The sequence below is a fragment of the Sinocyclocheilus anshuiensis genome, unplaced genomic scaffold (genome assembly GCF_001515605.1).
Source record: "Sinocyclocheilus anshuiensis isolate Anshui unplaced genomic scaffold, SAMN03320099.WGS_v1.1 scaffold949, whole genome shotgun sequence".
Lineage (NCBI taxonomy): Eukaryota > Metazoa > Chordata > Actinopteri > Cypriniformes > Cyprinidae > Sinocyclocheilus > Sinocyclocheilus anshuiensis.
Genome location: NW_015554135.1, coordinates 442,371 through 463,896, shown reverse-complemented (window position 1 = coordinate 463,896; position 21,526 = coordinate 442,371). Strand labels below are relative to the sequence as shown.

Genomic DNA, 21,526 nt, shown 5'->3' with positions numbered 1-21,526 from the left:
AACCAGTGTATCTATATGTTTGGTTGACTGTATTTTATTCTGATAATGAACAGGCTGCAACGTTTGCAATACTGTAGGCCTATGTGTGTGTGTGAGGTGCCGGCGCGATCGAACAGCGGAAACAGACAACAACAAAAAATACTCCGTCATTTTTGGTCATTCAGATCATTCGAAACTGCAATGTGTTTACTTTTATTTCTCTCATCTCGGTTTCCTTTCTGTGGTAGAGCGCCGCGCCACACAAATAACCTATGAACCAAACTCAGCAGCATATCTCTCGGTCTTTTCCTTTAGTTTTGTTAATCTGTTAATTAGGCTATTTAAGTCAAATATTTCGCGTATTCATTCATTTTATATATAGACAAACTTAATTTTTGTTGCTTGTCTGTGCTCGTCCGCCGCCTTTTTTCTCTTCTCCGACCCGGAGCTCTCTCCGATAGCTTACTATTAGTGGCACCAGTCCAGGTGTTTCCAGGTTTTACTCTTGCTATTTCTCCATGTTGAGAGTTTGGTGTCGCACATATTGCACCTGACTATGCATTCTTATCCTTTTCTCCGATGAACTGAAAATAACAGGAGTGTGTCCATCTCACAAATGTAGAATCCTTCTCAGCAGTCATCTCAACCATCTAATTCCAGCAACAGGAAATAGACAAACCATTTTACCTGCGGAATTTTTTCTCTGGTGCTGTTTTGCGGTGTTGGTAAATTCACCACTTAATTTTGAGTTAAAATATGTTGTTGTAACTTGTGTTACTGAGATTGTAACGAGTAATAATATTACCCAAATTTTATTAGTAATGCGTTATATTACTGCGTTACAGCAAAAAGTAATATACTACTGTAATATAACTTTTGTAATGCGTTACTCCCAACACTGATCTCCACCCTATCAAATTGACTTAGATTAGCTGTGATTTGCTCTCTGCAGGTAGAGACAGACTCTTTGGCTTCCAGATACACTTCATCTCACCTTTCCGAGTATTATCAGGTTCCATCGCGATATACTAAAGGTACACTTCCACCTTGTGGTGACCATGGGTGTCCAGTCCTTCTCTTGGAGGGCCAATATCCTGTAGAGTTTAGCTCCAACTAGCTCCAAAACACACTTTCTTGACGGTTCCTAGTTCCTGAAGACCTTGATTAGCTGATTCAGGTGTGTTTCATTGGGGTTGGAGCTAAACTCTGCAGGGCAAACCAAGCGCTTCCTTAAAACAACTTAGGGGTTTTCCCACATATATGTTCTGTTTGGGCACTTTGTTTTACACTTCCTTACATGCGGTTAAAGGTGCAGTGAAAGCTCCGGGCCGGTTTGCCCTTAAAGTCCCCATGAAATCAAAATTCAACTCAAAGTTTTTTGGGTGTTAATATCAATATGTTAGTCTTAAGGTCATCTATAAGGCAGTGTGCTCCAAAACAGTGACAAAATTCGCATTTAGAAGATATAAGCATTCAAAGCTGTTAGTTCGTCACTTCCGCCAAAACGGTTCAATGATTTTTTTTGACGTCACATCGTACTTCATCTTCTCATCAAATCTTTCGACCAATCAAACGCTCTCTAGAAGCCGAAGCGCCCGCCCCTACACTATAAATAGACGCTGAAGCTGCGGCTGAGATCGGTCGCTTGTTCACAGTGTAGTATTTCCTGTACAGTGAATGGTTTCAGACAGTGTATGCTTTCGATTGGGGCAAATTAAGTCTGGTTTCACGTTGTGTCACGCGAACCGCGGCAGCGCGCACAGTCTGATCCGGACTTTGGCTCCGGTCCAGAGACGAGATCGCGCGGAGTGGATCATATGCACGAGTCGGCATATATTAAACACTTTTAAAACTACACAGCCTCAGCATGATTATGATCACTATTTTGTTCTACTAAGAGTTGCATATTGAATCTAGGGGTAAACTATTAGATTGTGGCTGTCAAATGCGGCTTTACCTAGCTCAACGGCTCCCTCTGACCCGTGCAGATATAAACAAAACGCTATTAGCTAATTTAAAAAGGGGGCGGGGCTGCTCGATATGTCCCGCCCTGTCTTCCTGTTTCAGGCACTTCAGGGGACCTTTAAGCAAGACATTTAACTTCACGTGATCCAGGGCACTCATCCCTGTAAGTTCATGCTGCTTATGCCACTCTAGTGACATGGCATGGAGATTGTGGAACCTGATTCCACTCAACGCTGGTCATGTAATGATATTCTTGGATTGTGTATAATAAGTAAATATCGGTTTGTTACATTAGCATGTAAACATAATCTGTGTCCTCTTTGTGACTTTTCCTGCAGTGCCTCCTAAGCCAGCACACCTTCAGAGTCCGGTGACGGAAGTCTCCTTTCCTCTGGCTGCTGGAACATCACCCATCAATCCCAGCATGGAGAGGGGAGGAGTAGGAGGAGCATTAGGGAGGGGCCTAGTGTCCAACCTCATCAGTCGCTTTGAGGAGAACAGGTAAACTTGGGATCAATATCTACCTCTCTTTTCTCTGTTCATGGATATGTAGATACTGACATTCTCTAACATAAGTTAATTGATCTTGTTTGCTTTTGCAAAGGTATACCTTGAAAGCACTGTAAGTCGCTTTGGACAAACACGTCTGGCTGATGATCAGACATATATTCATATATTCTGCCCTTACTGTAGTTTAGTAGTACAGTTTGAGGAAGTTTGATTATAGTGTTTTCTCATTAGTACACTACTCTTGAAAAGTTTGGGTCAGTAAGATTTTTTTTAATGTTTTTGAAAGATGTCTCACCAAGGCTGCATTTATTTAATCAAAAATACAGTAAAAACAGTAATATTGTGAAATATTATTGCAATTTAAAGTAAGCTGAATTTTGAGCAGCTATTACTCCAGTCTTCAGTGTTAGGATCCTGAAATTAGAAATCATTGTAATATGCTGATTTGATGCTCAAGAAACATTTCTTATTATTATCAATGAGTTTTTTGTGGAAACCGTGATACATTTTTTCAGCATTCTTGAATAGAAAGTTCAGAAGAGCAGCATTTATGACATAGAAATCTCTTGCAACATTATAAATGACTCTACTGTCACTTTTGATCAATTTAGTGCATCCTTGCTGAATAAAAGTATTCATTTCTGTATTGTTCGTACGATATAGAGAGAAATATTTTAAAATCAGCGTCAACTGTGTAACGTGTTTAAATTACTGTAAAGAAATGTCTTCCCTGACATTACACAAGAAGATCAAAAAGCAGAAGCTAGTTTTACTCTAACGTTCTATTTGGTGTTTCTCAAGCATTGTGGAAAGAACTGGTTTTGTGTGAGACATTTTCTGTTGTGTGTGATAAAACTTCAATACAGGAGGTAAGACTGATTTATCAATTTATGTCTAGCCATCGTTTCTTCACTGTTAGCTCGGGCACAACTATTTTGAAAGTGCTTAAAGTGTAATTCAAAAAAGTGCAATGATTTATAATTTTTCATTGCTCATGCCTTACTCTACAGTATGTTTTACTGCTGCCAACAGAGCTGTTCAGTCATTTGTAGGCCAATCTGGAAGGCTAATTCACCATGGCCTCCCTCTGGAATTTCTAATGGGTTACACACTATCATACCTCAAACATGAATTTTTAAATTATTGAATGATTTATAAAACATAGGTTGCTAACAAGTTGCTAAATATTCAGTGCTCGTCTAATTTGTCAAGCACATAAACCCACATCCTTGTAGTAGTTATGTAGCTTATGGTTTTAAAGCATACAGTGCTTTCGAAATTTGAGGCGGGACTGTATGTAATTGTTCTATAGCAAAACAATTGTGAAAGTCTCTTCAATTAACATGAAATTCCCTATATACTATATTATTGGCAAAATATTTTTTTTTTGTGATTTATTATTAATGCATTTAATTATGCATTAAACAATGGTGTCTTCTATCACATTGCTTTTGCTGCTGTTTTATGAAATAAGCCACTTGATGTAGTGTATTACTGTTGGTTACCATGGTTACATGGGTTTAAACACTAATAACTCCCTTTAACCATGATGAATTCAGTGTAAAGCATTTGTTTTTGTGCATAATACTCGATAACTTCATCTGCCATAACCATATGGCCACCGTAACAAAATGGACTGACCATTAACCTCAGTTCCTCTCAAATAAACCTCTGCGAGCCCTTATCCTGTTTTGCCTGCTGGTCTAGTGCCATTGTGTTGTGTGTGGGTCAGAATCTGTGCAGGAATTCATCCTGTAAGCTCTGGAGCAAAGTGAGAGCGCACGGGTTGATGGAGTAAACCGGGGTCTGATAACTCCTGCAGCTGTCTGGCCTGGGCCAAATACTTATGAATGCCGTGACCTCAGACAACTGCAGGGGGTTGGTTTACAACCTCATGGGAAAAAAACAATGAAATCTATACCGCCCTGCTTGTGTGGTTTCACTTGATAGTTTAATTTTGTTTTCCAGAAATGCCTTTTTGTAACTGCATTTCGTCATACCAGATTACAAAGACTTAGATTTTGTTCTTTGCACAGGACAGATTTGAAATGTTTTGAGTCATGCACTGAACAAAATATTAGATAGCACATATTAATCCATCTCAGCGGTCCAGAGATCAACGGTATATTAATAGCAGTCTATAATCTGGGGTGTTCACTGTGGTGCTCTGTACCCTCAGATCCACATCTCCATTCTCTGTCTCACAGGAAACGCTATCTGATCTAGAGGGCAGGTGGGCCATAGACAGGGAAACAGCTGGAGGTGCAGGATATGTGTGTGTGTGTGTGTGTGTGTGCGCATGAACCACAAAGCCTTATATTGTGGCTTAATTTTGTTCGGTTTATGCACGCTTATGTGAAGTTATGAATGGGTCATGTTTTTACAGTTTACTTATGTGGAGTTTTGATGATTATGCATAATATATCAGTGATGCACAATATATCAGTGACCATATCGCCAATATTATCATTTTTTATATCAGTATTGGTCTGGATAAGAAGCGAATATTATCAAGATAACATTTTTTTTTTTTTTTCAATTTTTTCTATATCATATTTTAAGCTAAACAATTATTCATCTTCTTTATTGTACATTATAATATTTTAATGCCTGATTTTACATGTAAAATGCTTATACAGAAACAAAAATAAGCTAAAACTGGGCTTTACAATTGAATGCTGTTTTTTTATGTATAAAGTCAAAATATTATATCAGTTATGATATGATATAAAATATTTATTTTATTTTATGTATTTATATGAAATGAAAATATTGATTATTGGTATTGTCACAATTTCTAATTTGTGCATCTCTATTATCTATTGTTCATCAGTCAAAAAAAGTATTCTTATTACACGGCACTCTGGAATACTTTTGATTTTGATTGGTCAATCGCTATATGTGCCATGCTCTATGATTTTGAGCCAGAAGTCACAATGAGGCATTTGTGGAGACTCGATTCTAAGAAAAAAACTTGTTTTATGTTATTTTTGAAGGAACAAAGTCTCAGCTTTCTAATTATATTAAAAGTTTGGTAACACTTTGCAATAAGTTTACATTTGTTAAAATTTAGTTAATTACATTAGTTAACATGAACTAACAATTAAAATTATTCTCAAGCATTTCTTATTCTTAATGTTAATTTTGACATTTACTTATAGATTAATAAAATTAAAAGTTGTATTCGTGCATAAAACTTAATATATAAAATATTTTTCTGATCAAAGTGGCTCAAATTGATGGAGCTGGTCTCATAGTAAAAATAATTTCAACTCAAATCAATATTTCATGTCCATTTATTTATTTATTTATTTAGTAAGCAGCCGTGTAATAAGTGGGATCCTGTCCAGTCATCCGGTCATTATCACAAAATAAACCCCTTCAGGGTGATAAAAGAATGACCAGACTGTCTGGATGGACTGTATATGATCTCTTACATATTTTATAGTTTGCTCCCACTGTTCCTGAAAGACCGTCTCACTCTCTTGAGTGTGTAAATGTGTGCTCTTGCATGTTGGCATGTATTCTGAAGTAGGGCAGCCATGTCTCATGGGACACTCTGCAGCCGCATTCTACCTCTCCTCACCCTCCCTGTTCCTCCCATCCACCTCTTGTCCTCTTCCTCCACTCCTCCTATGACCCGCACATTCACACGTCCCCTGCAAGCACACACATCGCCGCCCCACAAGACAGAGGACGTTTGTTCAACACTTCTTTTAATGGCATCACATTCACACAAACAACACATCTTTCTCGGCTTCTCTGCATCTTTCTCTTTCTGTTCACCAACTCTGTTAGTCGTAAAAGTAATTTTTTGGAGTTTTCTGACTCTAAAGAAGGTGACCTTCCTCTACTCTCTCTGTCTCTCTCTTGCTCACAGTCACACAGACAGTCGGAGGGAGGGCGCTTCTCTGAAGCAGGTCAGCAGATCTCCCAACTGCAGCCCGGCTCACAAAAACTACCAGAGACAGACGGAGCAGCCCACAGACTCCAGCTCTGCTGCGAACAGCCCACGTCATGCTCTCAAACCCCCCAATGGGGTTCTAACCCAAAAGAACAGAGAAATTAACTGGAATCAGGACATGGATGGAATTACGCACGACACAGTTCCGGTCGTGAGGATAGACAGGCAGGGACTGCTGAATGGAGATGCGAGCGATGGGGCTAAGAGGGAAATTATGGACGAGGACTGTGTAGACCCGCCTCATGCTCACATAGAACAGGCCGAGGAGGAGAGGAAAGTGCCGGAGCAGCATGACGTTGTGATGAACAGCATCCCAGAACAGAAGGTAAGATGTGAGAGAATATTTTGTCGTATTCTGCAAAGATCCGCTCCGATGTTGTCTGTCTGTGTGAGTGTGAGTGTATTTATGGAGTCAGTAGTGACACTGACACAGTTATTTGACACCACAATGTGCTGTCTCATCCGCCAGATTTACATGCTGACATTCACATTAGAGCCTGTTTTTTTTTTTTCTTTAACCTTTAGTCTTACAGGCCAGGCCTTCATTTCCTCTGAAGAAAACATTGCAGATGGATTAACGCTTTCAGTTTTGTTTTTTAAATCTCATAGATGCATTGTGGACTTATGTCTGACGACAAAATCTGTCATTATGATACACATTATGGCACTCAAGGCCATTCTATATTGTGAGTAAATACAGTGCAGCCTTGAGTTTATCATTGCTTAAAAACAGCTGCTATATATTAACAATATGAATGAAATGTATATTTTTATCAAGCAAATGAATTGTATTTAATGGCATCCTTCCACTAGATCTGGGGTGCGCAACCTTTTGGGCATGAAGTGCCATTTTTTTATTTATTTTTTTTCATTTTTCTGGTTAACCACTGTGCCTACCCACCAGCTCTGAATCTTAATGCAGAATCTTAAATATTTCGGAAGCATTTTTTCATAAATTGTTTTTTAAACTTTTCAAAATTAGTTTATTTTAAAGTTTAAATTAGACTTTGAATAGCAGATCTTCAGTGTGGCCGTACTGAACACCACTGTATGTGAATGTTGTTGTTCACACAACACGTCATTGTGATTCGTGTGTGGAATATACCGACTTAAAAATAACCAGCATTTATAGCGGTAATTTATTTAATGCTAAGAGCAACAAATGCAGATTAAACTATAAGCTGTCATGCACTCAATCGCGTAGTGTGACTGAAGCTAAATGGACTTAACCTCTGCGAAAGCACGGCGCAGCATTGATCTGAAGTGCCTTGTATGCGCAGTGCTCGCGCGAATGGTTTGCCAGAGCCACGTGCATCTGTAGACTAGTGCAGGTTAGTTCTCACACATAGTATTTATAACTCCTAACAGGCTGTGTGACTATGAGGAATGATTACCTCAAAATGTACGTGGGAATGCAGTTTTCTCTATTGCTTGCGTGCCAGTGATTATCCCTCTGCGTGCCGATGTTGGCACGTGTGCCATTGGTTGCTGACCCACTGCACTAGATGATATAGTCTCTGATGTTTCCAATCAAAAGTTGAAATGTATGACTGAAATGTATGTTATGCTTTTAAAAAGTTAAAAACTTATGCTTAAATTTTTTGTCATGTAGTCAAATAAATTGATAAATAAATGAAATATTTTGTTTGGAATGGATGAGTTGGACTGGATAGTGATCGAAATACAGCCAGCAAGTGTCCAGCATTACACGTGAACTCTTTCAGTGGCATTTTAAAAGCATCCCAGCATGCACCTCCTGAAGTTGGTTAAGAGAATGTTCAAGGCTGGAATCTAGAAAAAGAATAACCTCAAATATAAGACAGTTTCAGAATTGTTTAACATTTTAGGTCACTGAGTAGTTCCCATATTTCCATTATGAATTAAGTTTTTAATAATCTTTTTATTAATATTATTTTTAAAACGATATAAAATAATTCAATACATAATTTCAATACATAATTTGTATTGAAATACATAATTTGCTTGATTCCATCAATACATCATTTGCTTGATTCCATTTGTGTTATTTCATAGTTTAGCTATTATTATTATCATTATCATTGGTCACTACATAACAAAAGTGGACAAAATGGAAGTGGAATTATTTTGTAGTTTTAATTATTTTAAAGATTAATTAAATTTTGAAAATTTGAATTGGAATATTTTATTGTTTTACATATTTGTTTTATTATTGTTAATAGTATTTGTTAAACATTTTTGGCTACTACGTAATTCACTTACCTCCATTTGTGTTATTTCATAGTTTTAATTTTTTTATATTATTTATATTATATATATATATATATTATATATTTTATTGTTTTTAATTATTTATTTATCATTAATAATATAATTTGGTTAGCGTTTTTGGTCACTATATAATTTGCATACATCCATTTGAGTTATTTTATAGTTTTAATTATATGAATGGTATTAAATTTAAATTAAATTAAAATGTTTTTTAATAAAATGCAAGGACTGATTTTCTGTGAATGTGAACATGCGTGAAGTTTCAAGAATACAGACCATCCATCCTCTGTCCACACCAGTCCCTCTTTGATTGGCTTAACTTGTTTCCTTTTAGCCATCCTTTCATTTCCTGTCCTCTGAAGAACGTTTCAACAATGAGCTTCTTTTGAATTGCAATCAGCCATGCCAAAGGCTGGATGTATTGGAAGTTAGCTTGGTTTCTTTCATCAGCTAAGTGTTGGAGGGTGTCCGAAATCGTTCAAAGGTTATTTATGTGAGCTGAGGTTGTAGACTCTGATAAGAAGAGATAGACTATGTGTCTTCAAAGTGCTGACAGGCAGATAGCAGCACTGTTTGTGGGCAGTGTACATCAGGAAGTTCCTTTAACAGACCACAGCGTGTGTATGCCAGTGGATGTTCATTTGTGTATGGGTGTGATAGAGAGAAAGAAGGGGTAAAATGTTCTTTTACAAGGTGAGGAATGTAGGTGGAGTGGGAGTCAACCTCTGAATTGGCTTTGCCCTTGACCCTTGCGTTCAGAGCTCTGTTTCCCTTCAGCCATGTGAACTGCTGTGCTTAGCTGGGTGTCACACCAAAGGACATCTGCAGAGTTAGTTCCCTCTCAGCAAAATCCAACAAAAATGACTTGTATAATTTAAGTTGAAACGAGCCCAAAGCTCAGAATCTTAGACAATCTGAATTATTTATGATGCTTCAAGAAGAGCTGCCAACCAAGGAAAGAAAAGTTTGAAAACAAACTTTTGTCAAGTAAAATGTGAATTTGGTCTGCTTTTCATTTTAAAGGGTGAATAGAGGTCATATTCCACCCCAAAAATATAAGGAAAAAATTTGAATTTATATTTTGCTAAGAGATCATTATTTTCATTGTCATTTATGCAATGTGAATAAAATAAATCATACTACTATTTGTAGTAATGCTTTTATTTATACTGTTTTTTTTATAATATTTATAATTATAATTTATAAAAATTATAATATTTTATTTTAAATATTTTATGCACAATATAGTTGTTGTTTTTTTAATGTTGGTGTTAAATATGACATTATTAACCATTATAGATCTTTAAACATCAACATTTTCATGAAACATCAAGCAAAAGAAACATAAAAAAAATTATGTTGATTTGCATCCGATAAAGTATTCATGTTAATATTCAACAACGTTTGTTTAGGAAACCAATGAGCAGAAACTCTTCAAGATAGCAAATGAACTTCTGCAGACAGAGAAGGCTTATGTTGCACGACTCAACTTACTAGATAAGGTAAGTGCTCATTATGTTTTTTCATGAGGGTATGCATACATTTTTTGCTTTATTCATAGACTGACCAAACTCTTGCGAGACCCTGAGTGGGAAACCAGTACTGTTCAGTTAAATATAGTAGATCATACATCATCTAATTCTGGCTCTGCAGGTGTTTTATGCCAAGCTGATAGAAGAAGCCAGAAAAGACACATTCACCATGGATGTGGTGAAAAACATCTTTTCCAACATCTCTTCCATTCATACCTTCCACAGCCAGTTCCTTTTGCCTGACCTGGAAAAACGCATGGGAGAATGGTAAGACATTCCCACTCTCTCTTTGCAGACATCGTTTTTGCTTTAATCAGTAGGAATATGGTCTTAATGCTCTGTGATTTTTCCTCAAGGACGTCAACACCTCGCATTGGGGACATCCTACAGAAACTCACTCCCTTTCTGAAGATGTACGCTGAATATGTGAGGAACTTTGATCATGCCATGGATCTGCTGAAGCAATGGACAGATCGATCGCCTCCATTTAAAGCCATCATTCTGGAAATCCAGGTGATCATTGATGTATATAGTCTTAAACTGCAGGTTATTACTCTCGAACACGAGTCTTTTTCAATAGCCAGCTTTAAAAATATATATTTTTAAAACTCTAAATTTAAAAAAAAATAATTAACAAGGATGTTGGTAGATTTTAATACTGATTTAAAAGAGAACTATCACAGATAATTTCAAAATAGCCAAATTACAGCTGATTTAATCAGTCTGGCAGATATTGCTTTACTCTTTCTGGATATATCTGTTTGTTTTTGCCTTCTTTAGTGTTTGTAGATTTATGTGTGTATGTTTGTGTGCTTAGAGTCAAGAAGCATGTGGCAGTCTGTCGCTGCAGCACCACATGTTGGAGCCTGTTCAGAGAGTGCCACGATACGAGATGCTGCTCAAAGACTATCTGAAGAAACTTCCTCAGGATCACATAGACCGGCGGGATGCTGAAAGTGAGTTCAGGAGTGAGCAGATTCCTAAACCCCAATTTAAACATGACCTTTTCTAAATGTAAAATCCTTGTCTTTGCAGAGTCTTTAGAGATTATTGCCATGGCTGCCACTCATTCCAACACCGCCATTAGGAAAACAGTGAGTGTTTTTCCTCTGCTGTACAACTGAATCTCTAGATTACGTCGTAACAATCCTTTTTAAAAGAGTCGGTTCAGTCACTTACTCAATAACTCTGACTCTTGTTTCATCTTCAAAACAAGTATATTTAAGATTGTCTTGTGGTCTTTCTCTTTATACTGTCTTCTGTCTCTCAGGAAAACCTTAAGAAATTGCTGGAGATTTATGAGATGCTGGGAGAGGAAGAGGACATTGTGAACCCCTCAAATGAGTTAATAAAGGAGGGTCATATTCTAAAACTGGCAGCCAGAAACACTTCAGCCATGGACAGATATCTCTTCCTGGTAAGGACAAGTAACTGTTGTCCATGCTGGCGATCATTGTAGCCATTGATGAGTTACTATGAGTATAGTAGCATTTGGCAATTTATTATCTTAAAGTGCCCCTATTATGGGTTACGAAAGGTTCATATTTGGGTTTTGGGAGTCCCCAACAACAGGTTGACATGCATGCAAGCTCAAAAAACACTTGTCTTATAATATGCATTTATTTTTAACTTACTTGCTCAACGACCCCCAAACGATTCGTTTATCGATTCATTTTTCCAAACCCCTCCTTTGCGTGCCGCTAATCGGCGGTGATTGGTCCGATTGGTCTCATTTTCATTTCATCATGCCTGATAAAGCAGCGTTTGTGAGCACAGTGCTGCTTTGTTTACAGCTGTTACCGGGGAAACAGCTCTTTTACCGCTCCAAAAGCGGCACCTAGTGGCAAAGAATGAATTTGCATTTTCATTCAGACCAGTGCGAAAAGACCAACAAGTGGGCGGGCAATATGCTAATGTTTCATTTTGACATCAACATGAAACGGCTTGGGATTCGTTTTAAAAACGACTAATTTCAATGATTCAGAGTCGACTCTTTCTTTTGAGAGACAATAACTTTATACGGTGCACTTTCAGATTTAAAACTTTGCAGGATGTTTTCATTCACTTAGAGCTGTGTTACACACTGCATGAAAGGTAATTTTCAAAAATCCATAATAGGGGCATCTATTTTATCGTCTTCCCACAGTTCAACAACATGCTGCTGTACTGCGTTCCCAAGTTTAGCTTGGTGGGACAGAAGTTTACGGTTCGCACACGTATCGGGATTGAAGGCATGAAGGTGATGGAGACATACAATGAGGATTATCCTCACACCTTTCAGGTTTCCGGAAAGGAACGGACACTGGAGCTGCAGGCCAGGTACAGACCGGAGCATCTTTCTAGAAGTGCTGGCATTTATAATGCATGCTGTATATCATTCAATATAGGTGGTTTTTAATGGTTGCCTTAGGGTTAATGGTTTTAATTGTTGCCTTATTACAGCTCTGAACAGGATAAAGAAAGCTGGATAAAGGTAAAAATGCAATATCAGCTGTTACTTGCTGATTATTATCAAGTCATTGGAAGTCCATTTTTAAAATCGGCTTCATTTGTGTTTTAGGCATTCCAGGAAACGATACACATCTCTCTCCAGAAAAATGAGACCTTTAAGTCAGCATTCAAAGATGTGGAGGAAGTACCGGTCAGTATGTCTTCTTAGAAGTGTAATAAAATAAGAGAATATGTAAAATATTGAATTATTTAAATGACCAATTAAATGACAAGTATTCAATTATTTAAATTGTTCAAGTTAATAATTAAATTAAAATGATTCAATTATTTAAATCAATTAAATATTTAAATATTATTTAAATGAATAACATTGAAGACAATGAAATGGAATAAGACAGAAAATTCGTCAGGTAAATTTTAATTTCATGCCAACTTTACATTTATTTTTCAGCTATTAAAAAACACTATTATTTAGTTTTTAAATTATTTAAATTTATTTAAATGTATTCAATTATTTACATGAATAAACCCATTTAAATGATTTATATTAATTAATTTAGCCATTGTATTATGTCTCAATTCTAGAAAAAAGTACTATGAATGATAATGCTACTGTTATTAGATGTTTCAGTCTTATTGTATAAGGCCGAAGGTCATGTATAGTGTATATGTACTTATGTATGCATATAATGCACATATTCTTAGAAGTATAGAGTCATAGTAGTCCAGATTTGTCTATAATCATGTCTATATTTCTGTGTAGGATCTTAAGATATCAGAGCTGGGTAAAAGAGCCCCTCGCTGGATCCGAGACAATGAGGTGACCATGTGCATGAAGTGCAAAGAGTCGTTTAATGCCATCACACGCAGGAGACATCACTGTCGGGCCTGTGGATACGTAAGCGGCAGCAAACCAAAGACATTTTGTTTAGTTTTTTTCACCGTTTTAAATCGCTTTTCGTGTGCTGAAATGTCTGTTTCATTCAGGTGGTCTGCTGGAAGTGTTCAGACTACAAAGCCACTCTGGAATATGAGGGGAATAAGATGAACAAGGTGTGCAAAGACTGTTTCTGCATCCTGACAGGCCATATAGACAGTGAGGAGAGGGAGGGCAAGAAGAAGGGCATTCTAGAGGTGAGTTCAGGATCATGTGAGATCCTGAGGTTAGAACTGCATTCTGTAATGTATCAATTACCACACACTGTTCTGTCAGAAAACAGGACATCATATAACCTTTATATATATATATATATATATATACATATATGCAGTTACGGAAGAAAATGCGACGTCCACGAACTGTTGTGAATTCGTCAGCGGTAAGCTCGGTCGGTAACACTTTATAATAACTTGCAATAACCAGTCATTAACAAACATTCAGTATTGCTTAACAGATCAGCAGTTGATGTATATTCATGAATATGTATGAAAATACAAACACAAGTTTCATTTCTAACAAATTGACTTGAATTAATGATCTGTTTAGCTTAATATTATTAATAAGGCTTATTATAAAGTGTTACCACTGGTACCCTTATGTTTTAATGTTCTGGTTTGGTAACACTTTAGAAGAGAGAACAAAGCAACAAAGCTGATTATGCAAATACATATAAAATACATTTGTGAAGTAATAGTTTTGCTTGTTACCTGTTCTAAATTGTCACTGTGCATCATGGAAGCAAACTGACTCTTGATGAAATGCTCTTACTTAACATAATTACTGAAAAACTGAAACTTACCCTTTTCTTTGGCTTTCTTTTTGTTTTACTCACTTTCAGTGAATGTCAGATTCATATTTCACATCAAAATTACAATAAAAAATAGTAAATTACATTTTGCATAAATTAAATGAAGCCTTGTTATTGAATCCAGATATTTTACTTTTCAGTTTTTTTTTTTTGTCACTGTCATTGTTATTTGTCATTAACAGGATGATTGTCATTACAATATTATTTGATTAGTTATTTGATTATTGAAATAAGCAGTTTAACAAATACTTGAATGATGCATACATACTTTACAATATTTAACTATATGTAATATACATTAGGGCAATACTTGGACCATTTTTTCCCCCATGTTTATTTAAGCATATTATTCTCGTTTCTCATTTCTGGAATGTGTCTGGATGTCTGGACACATACACACACACATATATATATATATATATATATATGCCATGTAGTTTTGGATTTTGTTTTCCCTTAATAATAAAAACCTTCATTTAAAAACTGCATGTTGTGTTTACTTGTGTTATCTTTGACTAATATTTAAATTTGTTTGATGATCTGAAACATTAAAGTGTGACAAACATGCAAAAAAATAAGAAATCAGGAAGGGGGCCAACACTTTTTCACACCACTGTATACATATAAACATATATCCTTAGGATTCTTTGGAAAAATAATTTATTTTCATGTTGAAGTGAAATATGACCCAGACAGGCTTGACAGGCTTCATGAAATTCACGCTGTCATCTCATACAGGAGTGCTGAAGCATTTATACTACTGTGCTAAACTTCACTTCTTCTTCCTCACAGATTGAAGCTGCTCAGTTCTCTGGCAACAGTATCATGTGTGGCTTCCTGCAGTACTGCGAGAAGAACAAGCCCTGGCAGAAAGTCTGGTGTGTCATTCCTCAAAAGGAAGCTCTAGTTCTCTACTTGTACGGAGCACCTCAGGTCAGTGCGCTTTTTTTCTCACTGAACTGTCTTATTTCTGTTCCTGCACAGCACTTCCCTTTACTAAACAAAGATTTACTGTCCTCACAGGATGTCAAGGCCCAGTCCACGATTCCTCTGCTCGGCTACCTGGTGGAGGACAGCCCAAGACCCACCGACCCTCCCGTGAGCTTCAGACTATCTCAGTCTAAATCAGTCCACAGCTTTGCAGCAGAAAGCGAGGAACTGAAACAGCGCTGGCTCAAAGTGATCCGTATGGCGGTGACAGGAGAGGTACCAAAACCGCCTGAAGACAACCATTCTACGGAAATCACCCAAGAGCCGAGCTCTAACGGCGTCTGAGCAAAGAGAGCAAACTCTTGTTGAAGATTTTAGTACTGACGTGGCAATGCTGTCGGTAAGAAAAGTGTCGACGCTCCCGCTTGCTGCGCCATCTCTGCTGGTCCAGTTGTCCTAAAGATCCATTTGGATTTGAACACATCCAGAATACGGGGCTTTAAAGCACATGGATATCAGCTTCATCCTTACCTGACAGATTTGAAGTTCACAAAGGATGCAGACGGAGCACATGTGAAGAGTACATGGAGAAACAGACATGCTATTCCATCATCACACTATACTACAGCTGATGCAGCACTGTTTTAAGCCTAATGTAAAAATTGTACAATTCAGAACATTTACATGTTGTATGTATAGTATATTGAGGCAAAAATCCAGATGTGTTGACACCATTGTAAAAAAAAAAAAAAGATTTGTATATGCAGGACAAGATTGCAATTTACTGCAAATATAAATTGCATTCAGATGCAAAATGCTCTGCATGCAATAGAAGCTCCTTCATTATGGCCAGCAGACATGGTGTATTGTCACAGTTGTTGATCCTAGGTTGAGTTGCAGCGGTATATCGTGGTATTAAAATTGACGATTGAATCTCAGCTGCGCATGCGTGACACATACAGAAGCGTGAAAGAGATGTGAGGCTGAATAGAGCTTCACCAAACTTGTAGCGCAATGACTTATGTCTGATAAGAAACAAAGTCTCAGCTTTCAAATTCTGTCAGTTTTATCAGGAAACCCAAATAATAAATGCTGTTTTGGCGCTCTTTAATGTGTGACAGATCATTGTATGTGTAACGTTAGTTAATGCGGCAGCGTGGAGTGCGCGTTCCCGATCATCGCTTCATCTTTACTACTACGAAATAAACATGAATGAACATCAGAAGGCATGGTGAAAGATTTAGAAAAACGAACGTTACTTGAAATGTATTAGCTCTCATTTAATCGCCCAACCGGTGTTTTAACCGCGAAAAGAAGTCAGTGAAACAACTTGTGAATATCATGTGAGAGAACATTACATTTACCTCAGGAAATTTTGATAGTTAGCTAGAAGAAAGGACCTTAACCTGTTAATAATAATTTATGTATGTTTTTATGAAAACTACCTTATGTGCAATTTAAATGTTTGTATACAATTTAGTTTTGCGTGAGTAGCCTATAGCAACTAAATTAGTCTCTGTCCTTAATTTTACTCTTTAATATTGTTTCCAATGAGAGGGTTTCCATGTTTAGCTTACAGCATTAGTTTGAAGAATTTTTACCTTAAGAAAAATTGATGTGCAGCTAAAATATATTCAAATACCGTATACCTTGACGCCAAAATATCATACCGTTGCAACCCCCCTAGGACAGTATTAACCAATTCTAACCACTAGCGGCAGTCCAGGACCAACAAGGATGCAGATCTAGGAACATGTCTCTTATATGGGATGTAATCAAGTGAGCTTCAACGCCACCTTCTGGTTTGCAGTGCCTCAACACATCCGATATCAATCTTTTGAAAGATTTAAAAGTCTGCTGTACCTCGGATTAGTTCCCGAAACAGAACAACAGCAGTCGAGACCATGTGAATGATGTTTCACTCACTATAAGCTGTTTCACTTTTCCTCATTTAAAAGCACATTCAAATCAAACATGAACAAAATTGTGACTTTGGTGTCAGTAGCTCAGCAGTCAACCCCCAGACTTCCATTGAATTATCAGCGATGGACAGTGTGTGATTTATCAGCTCTCTAATCGTGGTAATAGATCCAGTATTTAGTGGAATAACTGGTTGTAAATCAAATTTGTGTGATGGTTTCTGTAATGGACCTTTATTCGTAGGCAGTCAGTTGACCAATGGAGGTGGTTTTGTTCTGTATATCTACTGTGGGCAGCACAATCACTCAGAAGGCCCACTGGAGCAGGGACATGTGTATATATTCTTTAAATATTGTAATTATCATTTTATTATTTAAAAATAATTTATAGCAGAAATGCATGATTTTACATAGCACAAAATTACATTTTCAGTCTCTCAGTGTAGATTGGACCATTTATTCATCCCCTTGTATTTAAGAAATAAGCATGTTCATTTATTTCTTTCAGACTTACATCTGCAGTCTACAGCTGCATATTCCTAACATTAAGTGATGTTTTATTAACAAATTTCGGGAGGAGCACGCGCAGATAATTAACACGGCCAGTCCATCATCAGTAATTACACCATCTATCCAATCAGCACAAGAGAGAACCTCTATAAATAATCAAAGCAGCCTTACCTCCATTATCGCTAGTCTTTCAGCATCCCTCCACCACCCCGACTCCTCACCTTCAACCCGTTCCTACCTCTGAGCGCTCTGGGTCCGGGCTTAGACCCGAGCTCGGACCCCTCTCCCCGGACAGGGGGAATACCCCGGGCTCGAGAGTAATTACCGAGCTCGGAGCCCTCTCCCTGGACAGGGGGAGTACCCCGGGCTCGAGAGTAATTACCGAGCACGGAGCCCTCTCCCCAGACAGCACGCCAAATACGCATAACCTTTACTCTGTTCATTATATGTAAGTGTGAACTCGTGAATGGGAATTCATTTGGCTTGACTTTTATTTAAAAAGAAAAGAAACCACTATTTGGATTGATGTTTCTGGTAAACTCTGCCGTGTGGTAACAATAAACAATTTAAAAGCTACTTGACCTTGAAACGTATCACAGCTAAGAATTGTCATATTATTGTCCTTGTCAACCAGTTGTTGATTCCACAGTCCATATTTTCAGAATGGGACGTGCCTATGACTTTTATAAATGTAGTTACACATTTTTACATGCAAACTATGGAAGCAACTAGGTTGGTATATTGAACGTGAGTTTCTGTATTAAAAAATGGATGTATGCTCATTGTTGCCATTCAAAAGAACCCTTACCATGCAATCTGAATGTAGTCTGCTAGTTATCTCTCTCCCAGAATCTCTTGCACAGTAAAGCTACATCAGCTCTCAAAACCGAGACAGAACCTGTTTTATACGTACAAATGAAACTGAAGATAACGCACTTTACTGCCTTCTATAAAGTGTACCTTGTAAAATAAAACAAGATTATTCTGCAATGGATTTGTGCCTCTGCTCTTGACTATGCAAATCAACAGAAACAAAAACTGCTTTATTTGCTCAAGCGACTGTACTTAGCATCCTGATTCATAAAAAAAAATAAAATTCACTGTCTGTTTAGAAAACCATTTATTTACGACATTAGAAAAAAGCTTTCCAATAAAGAGATCTTCAGAGCAAGAAAATGTAATGTGTTGATTGATAGTAATCAAAACTGCAAAAAGCAATTATTTGCTTCCTAATACAAAAGAGTAATGTTTTGCACTATTTTGAGGTAATATACATGTATGTGAGGGTTTAGCCTTTGGCGTGATGCACTAGGCCTCGGATCCTGCGCGTCAGGGCCTGGATGAAGGTGTGACGGGAGCAGGTTTTGCTATACAGACCCTCTACCTCCAGCAGCTTCCTCTGTAATGGCTCATTGAAGCTGTTCGCCACGTCACTCTGCAACTACACACAGAGAAGTGTCAAAAACAAGATTTTTTTGATAATTTTGAAAGAAGTCTCTTGTAATTTATTCCTGAGAACTGAATTTTCAACATCATTACTCCAGTCTTCAGTGTCACACAATCCTTCAGAAATCATTCTAATATATCAATCTCATTATATGGTGTTCTCATGTGCTGCTGATTTTTTTTATTTTATTTTTTTTGTGTGGGAACCATGATACATTTTTTCAGGATTTTTTGATAAACACAACATTCAAAAGAACAGCATTTATGAATTGGAAATCTTCTGTACCATTATAAATGTCTTTACTGTCACATTTGATTAATTTAATGCATTCTTGCTGAATAAAAGTATTAATTTCTTTAAAAAAAGAAAGAAAGAAAAAGACCCCAAATGCTTAGCAATATAAAAAGGAAACATGGGGGGAAAAGAACATGAAGCAAAGCTAAAAAGAAAAGAGAAATGTACCTGTTCAAGATCCTGCTGGCTCACTCTTGACACACTTAAACCTCTGCTGCCACTAGGATCTACACAGAAAGCAACAAATGAGTCTCTCATGCAGTTAAAAACAACCCAAAACTGACTGAGCTTTGAAGAAGACTAGATCGAAAGACAGCTGACCTCTGTAACCTGGCAGAAGCGAGTCTTTGGGGTCAGTGGGAGTGCAGTACAGCAAGTAGAACTCTAGATGGCGCCAAATCACAAACAGGCATGTCTCGATGATATCTTCAGAGAAATGTCAAGAAAAAACATGCAACTGTTTCCAACATTCCAAGTGTCAGATTGCAATTGTCAAAAAAGGAAACAGAATAAAGTCAAAAGTTATTTTGAAAAGCAAACTGGATCATCTCTTGATTTCTCAGGCAGTCTTTGTGTTAGGATACAGGAGCAGAGGGCAAGAAGTTTGGCTCGATTGTTGACCAGCAGGATGAGTCGGCGCTTGGCAAGCACGTTTCTCTGCACTGATGAGATCTTTTCCACTCCACCAGAACCAGACACCAGACCCTGGCACAGCTTTGCACACAAACAGACATATTAAACATCCTAAATTTGAACATTTGAATCAAACAAGCAAATTTTAGGCACTACTACATCAGCGTCTGTCTTTGCAGATATACCTCCTTCAGTTCCTCAGGGGGAAGCTGCTCCACTCGCTCCAGCTTGTTCAGGCTCTGTCTGTGGCTGTCATGATATCGGAAGAAGTCAGTGGCGCTGTTCTTCAGCAGGAGCAGAACCAATCCCAGACTGGGCACCCGTGCAGAGGGAACGGCCACATCTGTTACAACATGATCACGTAGAGAGAGAAAAAAAAAAGCAGTTAGGTTACAGAAGCCAGACAGTGTTTTCTCAACACAAACAGGCGTTAGACAAACACAAAGACTGACCTGCTGGTTCACTTGCTGACGGGCTGAACAGGCAGAGAGAGAACTGGGCTTCGGCTGAGCTCTGCAGCAGTAGCGTCTGGCAGTACTCCATTATATTGGCACAAATCTGAGAAATCACATGATACATGTATCAGTGAAACAAGGCTGGAATACACTACTCATCTTCTGCTCAGATTTGTGCTAGGGTTGTGACGGTGAGGAAATTTTCCCACCGGTTAATCGACGTGTGACAACACCGGTAATCACCGTGGGGGCGGGGCGTTCAAGTGACGTAACCGGTGTTGCGGCTTAACACCGGTATCACCGTCAGCACCGTCTATCGCGGCAAGCCTAATTTGTGCACTGATTTGCAGTTGACAGTAGCTGCCAAAAATCACTGCCTGTCTCCAGATTTTGAGCAGTCAAACTTAAGATGGTAACACCTGTTGCATGGAAACCTCCATTTCCTCTCTCTTTTCTGCAAGGTCGCCTGGTGAGAAGGTCTCCTCGATCTGCTTCAGGTAGCGAGCACGATCGGTTCCCACCATCCGCACCAGCAGAGACAACGACTGACGCTGAAGGAGGGAGAAAGAAGAAACATCACTCATTTTGTAAACATAATACATTAACTTACATTTACAGAATTTTCAGCTTTTAAAATGCAATTGACAGTACTGATGTCATCATAATGAACTGTGATTAGTCTGTTGTCTTTCGTTAAACCATTTATAGTGACCGAACTAGGGATGTTCATTTCGGTTATTTTTCCTAACCGACAACCGACGCTTGTTAACTGATTGTTAACCGTTAACCGACAAGATTATTTTAAATTAGAATTGAATTAAATTAGAAAGGATAAGTGTCTGTGACCCGTTAAAAAATACTAGCATTTGTTTCCCGGGGATTAATTTTACATGCGCAAAAAGCAGCAAACAACAGAACATGAGGATTCACATGGTCTTC

At 37.8% G+C, this 21,526-nt stretch overlaps 2 protein-coding genes across 4 annotated transcripts in view; one reads left to right on the top strand and one right to left on the bottom strand.

The window, feature by feature from the left end:
- The window catches only part of LOC107670369 (FYVE, RhoGEF and PH domain-containing protein 4-like), a 45,151-nt gene extending 28,884 nt beyond the window's left edge, over positions 1-16,267 (top strand). For all 3 annotated transcript variants that reach the window (XM_016462941.1, XM_016462940.1, XM_016462942.1), the window contains 15 exons: positions 2,283-2,445; positions 6,335-6,743; positions 10,081-10,170; positions 10,322-10,467; positions 10,557-10,713; positions 11,018-11,156; positions 11,236-11,294; positions 11,471-11,617; positions 12,347-12,519; positions 12,643-12,673; positions 12,761-12,841; positions 13,415-13,549; positions 13,639-13,785; positions 15,192-15,332; positions 15,423-16,267. In XM_016462941.1, the coding sequence (XP_016318427.1) occupies positions 2,283-2,445; positions 6,335-6,743; positions 10,081-10,170; positions 10,322-10,467; positions 10,557-10,713; positions 11,018-11,156; positions 11,236-11,294; positions 11,471-11,617; positions 12,347-12,519; positions 12,643-12,673; positions 12,761-12,841; positions 13,415-13,549; positions 13,639-13,785; positions 15,192-15,332; positions 15,423-15,674 (2,270 nt within the window). In that variant the 3' untranslated portion in view covers positions 15,675-16,267. The remainder of the gene's footprint in view (positions 1-2,282; positions 2,446-6,334; positions 6,744-10,080; positions 10,171-10,321; positions 10,468-10,556; positions 10,714-11,017; positions 11,157-11,235; positions 11,295-11,470; positions 11,618-12,346; positions 12,520-12,642; positions 12,674-12,760; positions 12,842-13,414; positions 13,550-13,638; positions 13,786-15,191; positions 15,333-15,422) is intronic.
- Positions 16,268-18,227: 1,960 nt separating this feature from the next.
- Positions 18,228-21,526, bottom strand: part of LOC107670362 (nuclear pore complex protein Nup205-like) — a 21,879-nt gene continuing 18,580 nt past the window's right edge. Inside the window, 7 exon segments of the mRNA XM_016462933.1 lie at positions 18,228-19,199; positions 19,668-19,726; positions 19,821-19,925; positions 20,084-20,213; positions 20,318-20,475; positions 20,585-20,690; positions 21,007-21,138. Of these exon segments, the coding sequence (XP_016318419.1) occupies positions 19,047-19,199; positions 19,668-19,726; positions 19,821-19,925; positions 20,084-20,213; positions 20,318-20,475; positions 20,585-20,690; positions 21,007-21,138 (843 nt within the window). The 3' untranslated portion in view covers positions 18,228-19,046.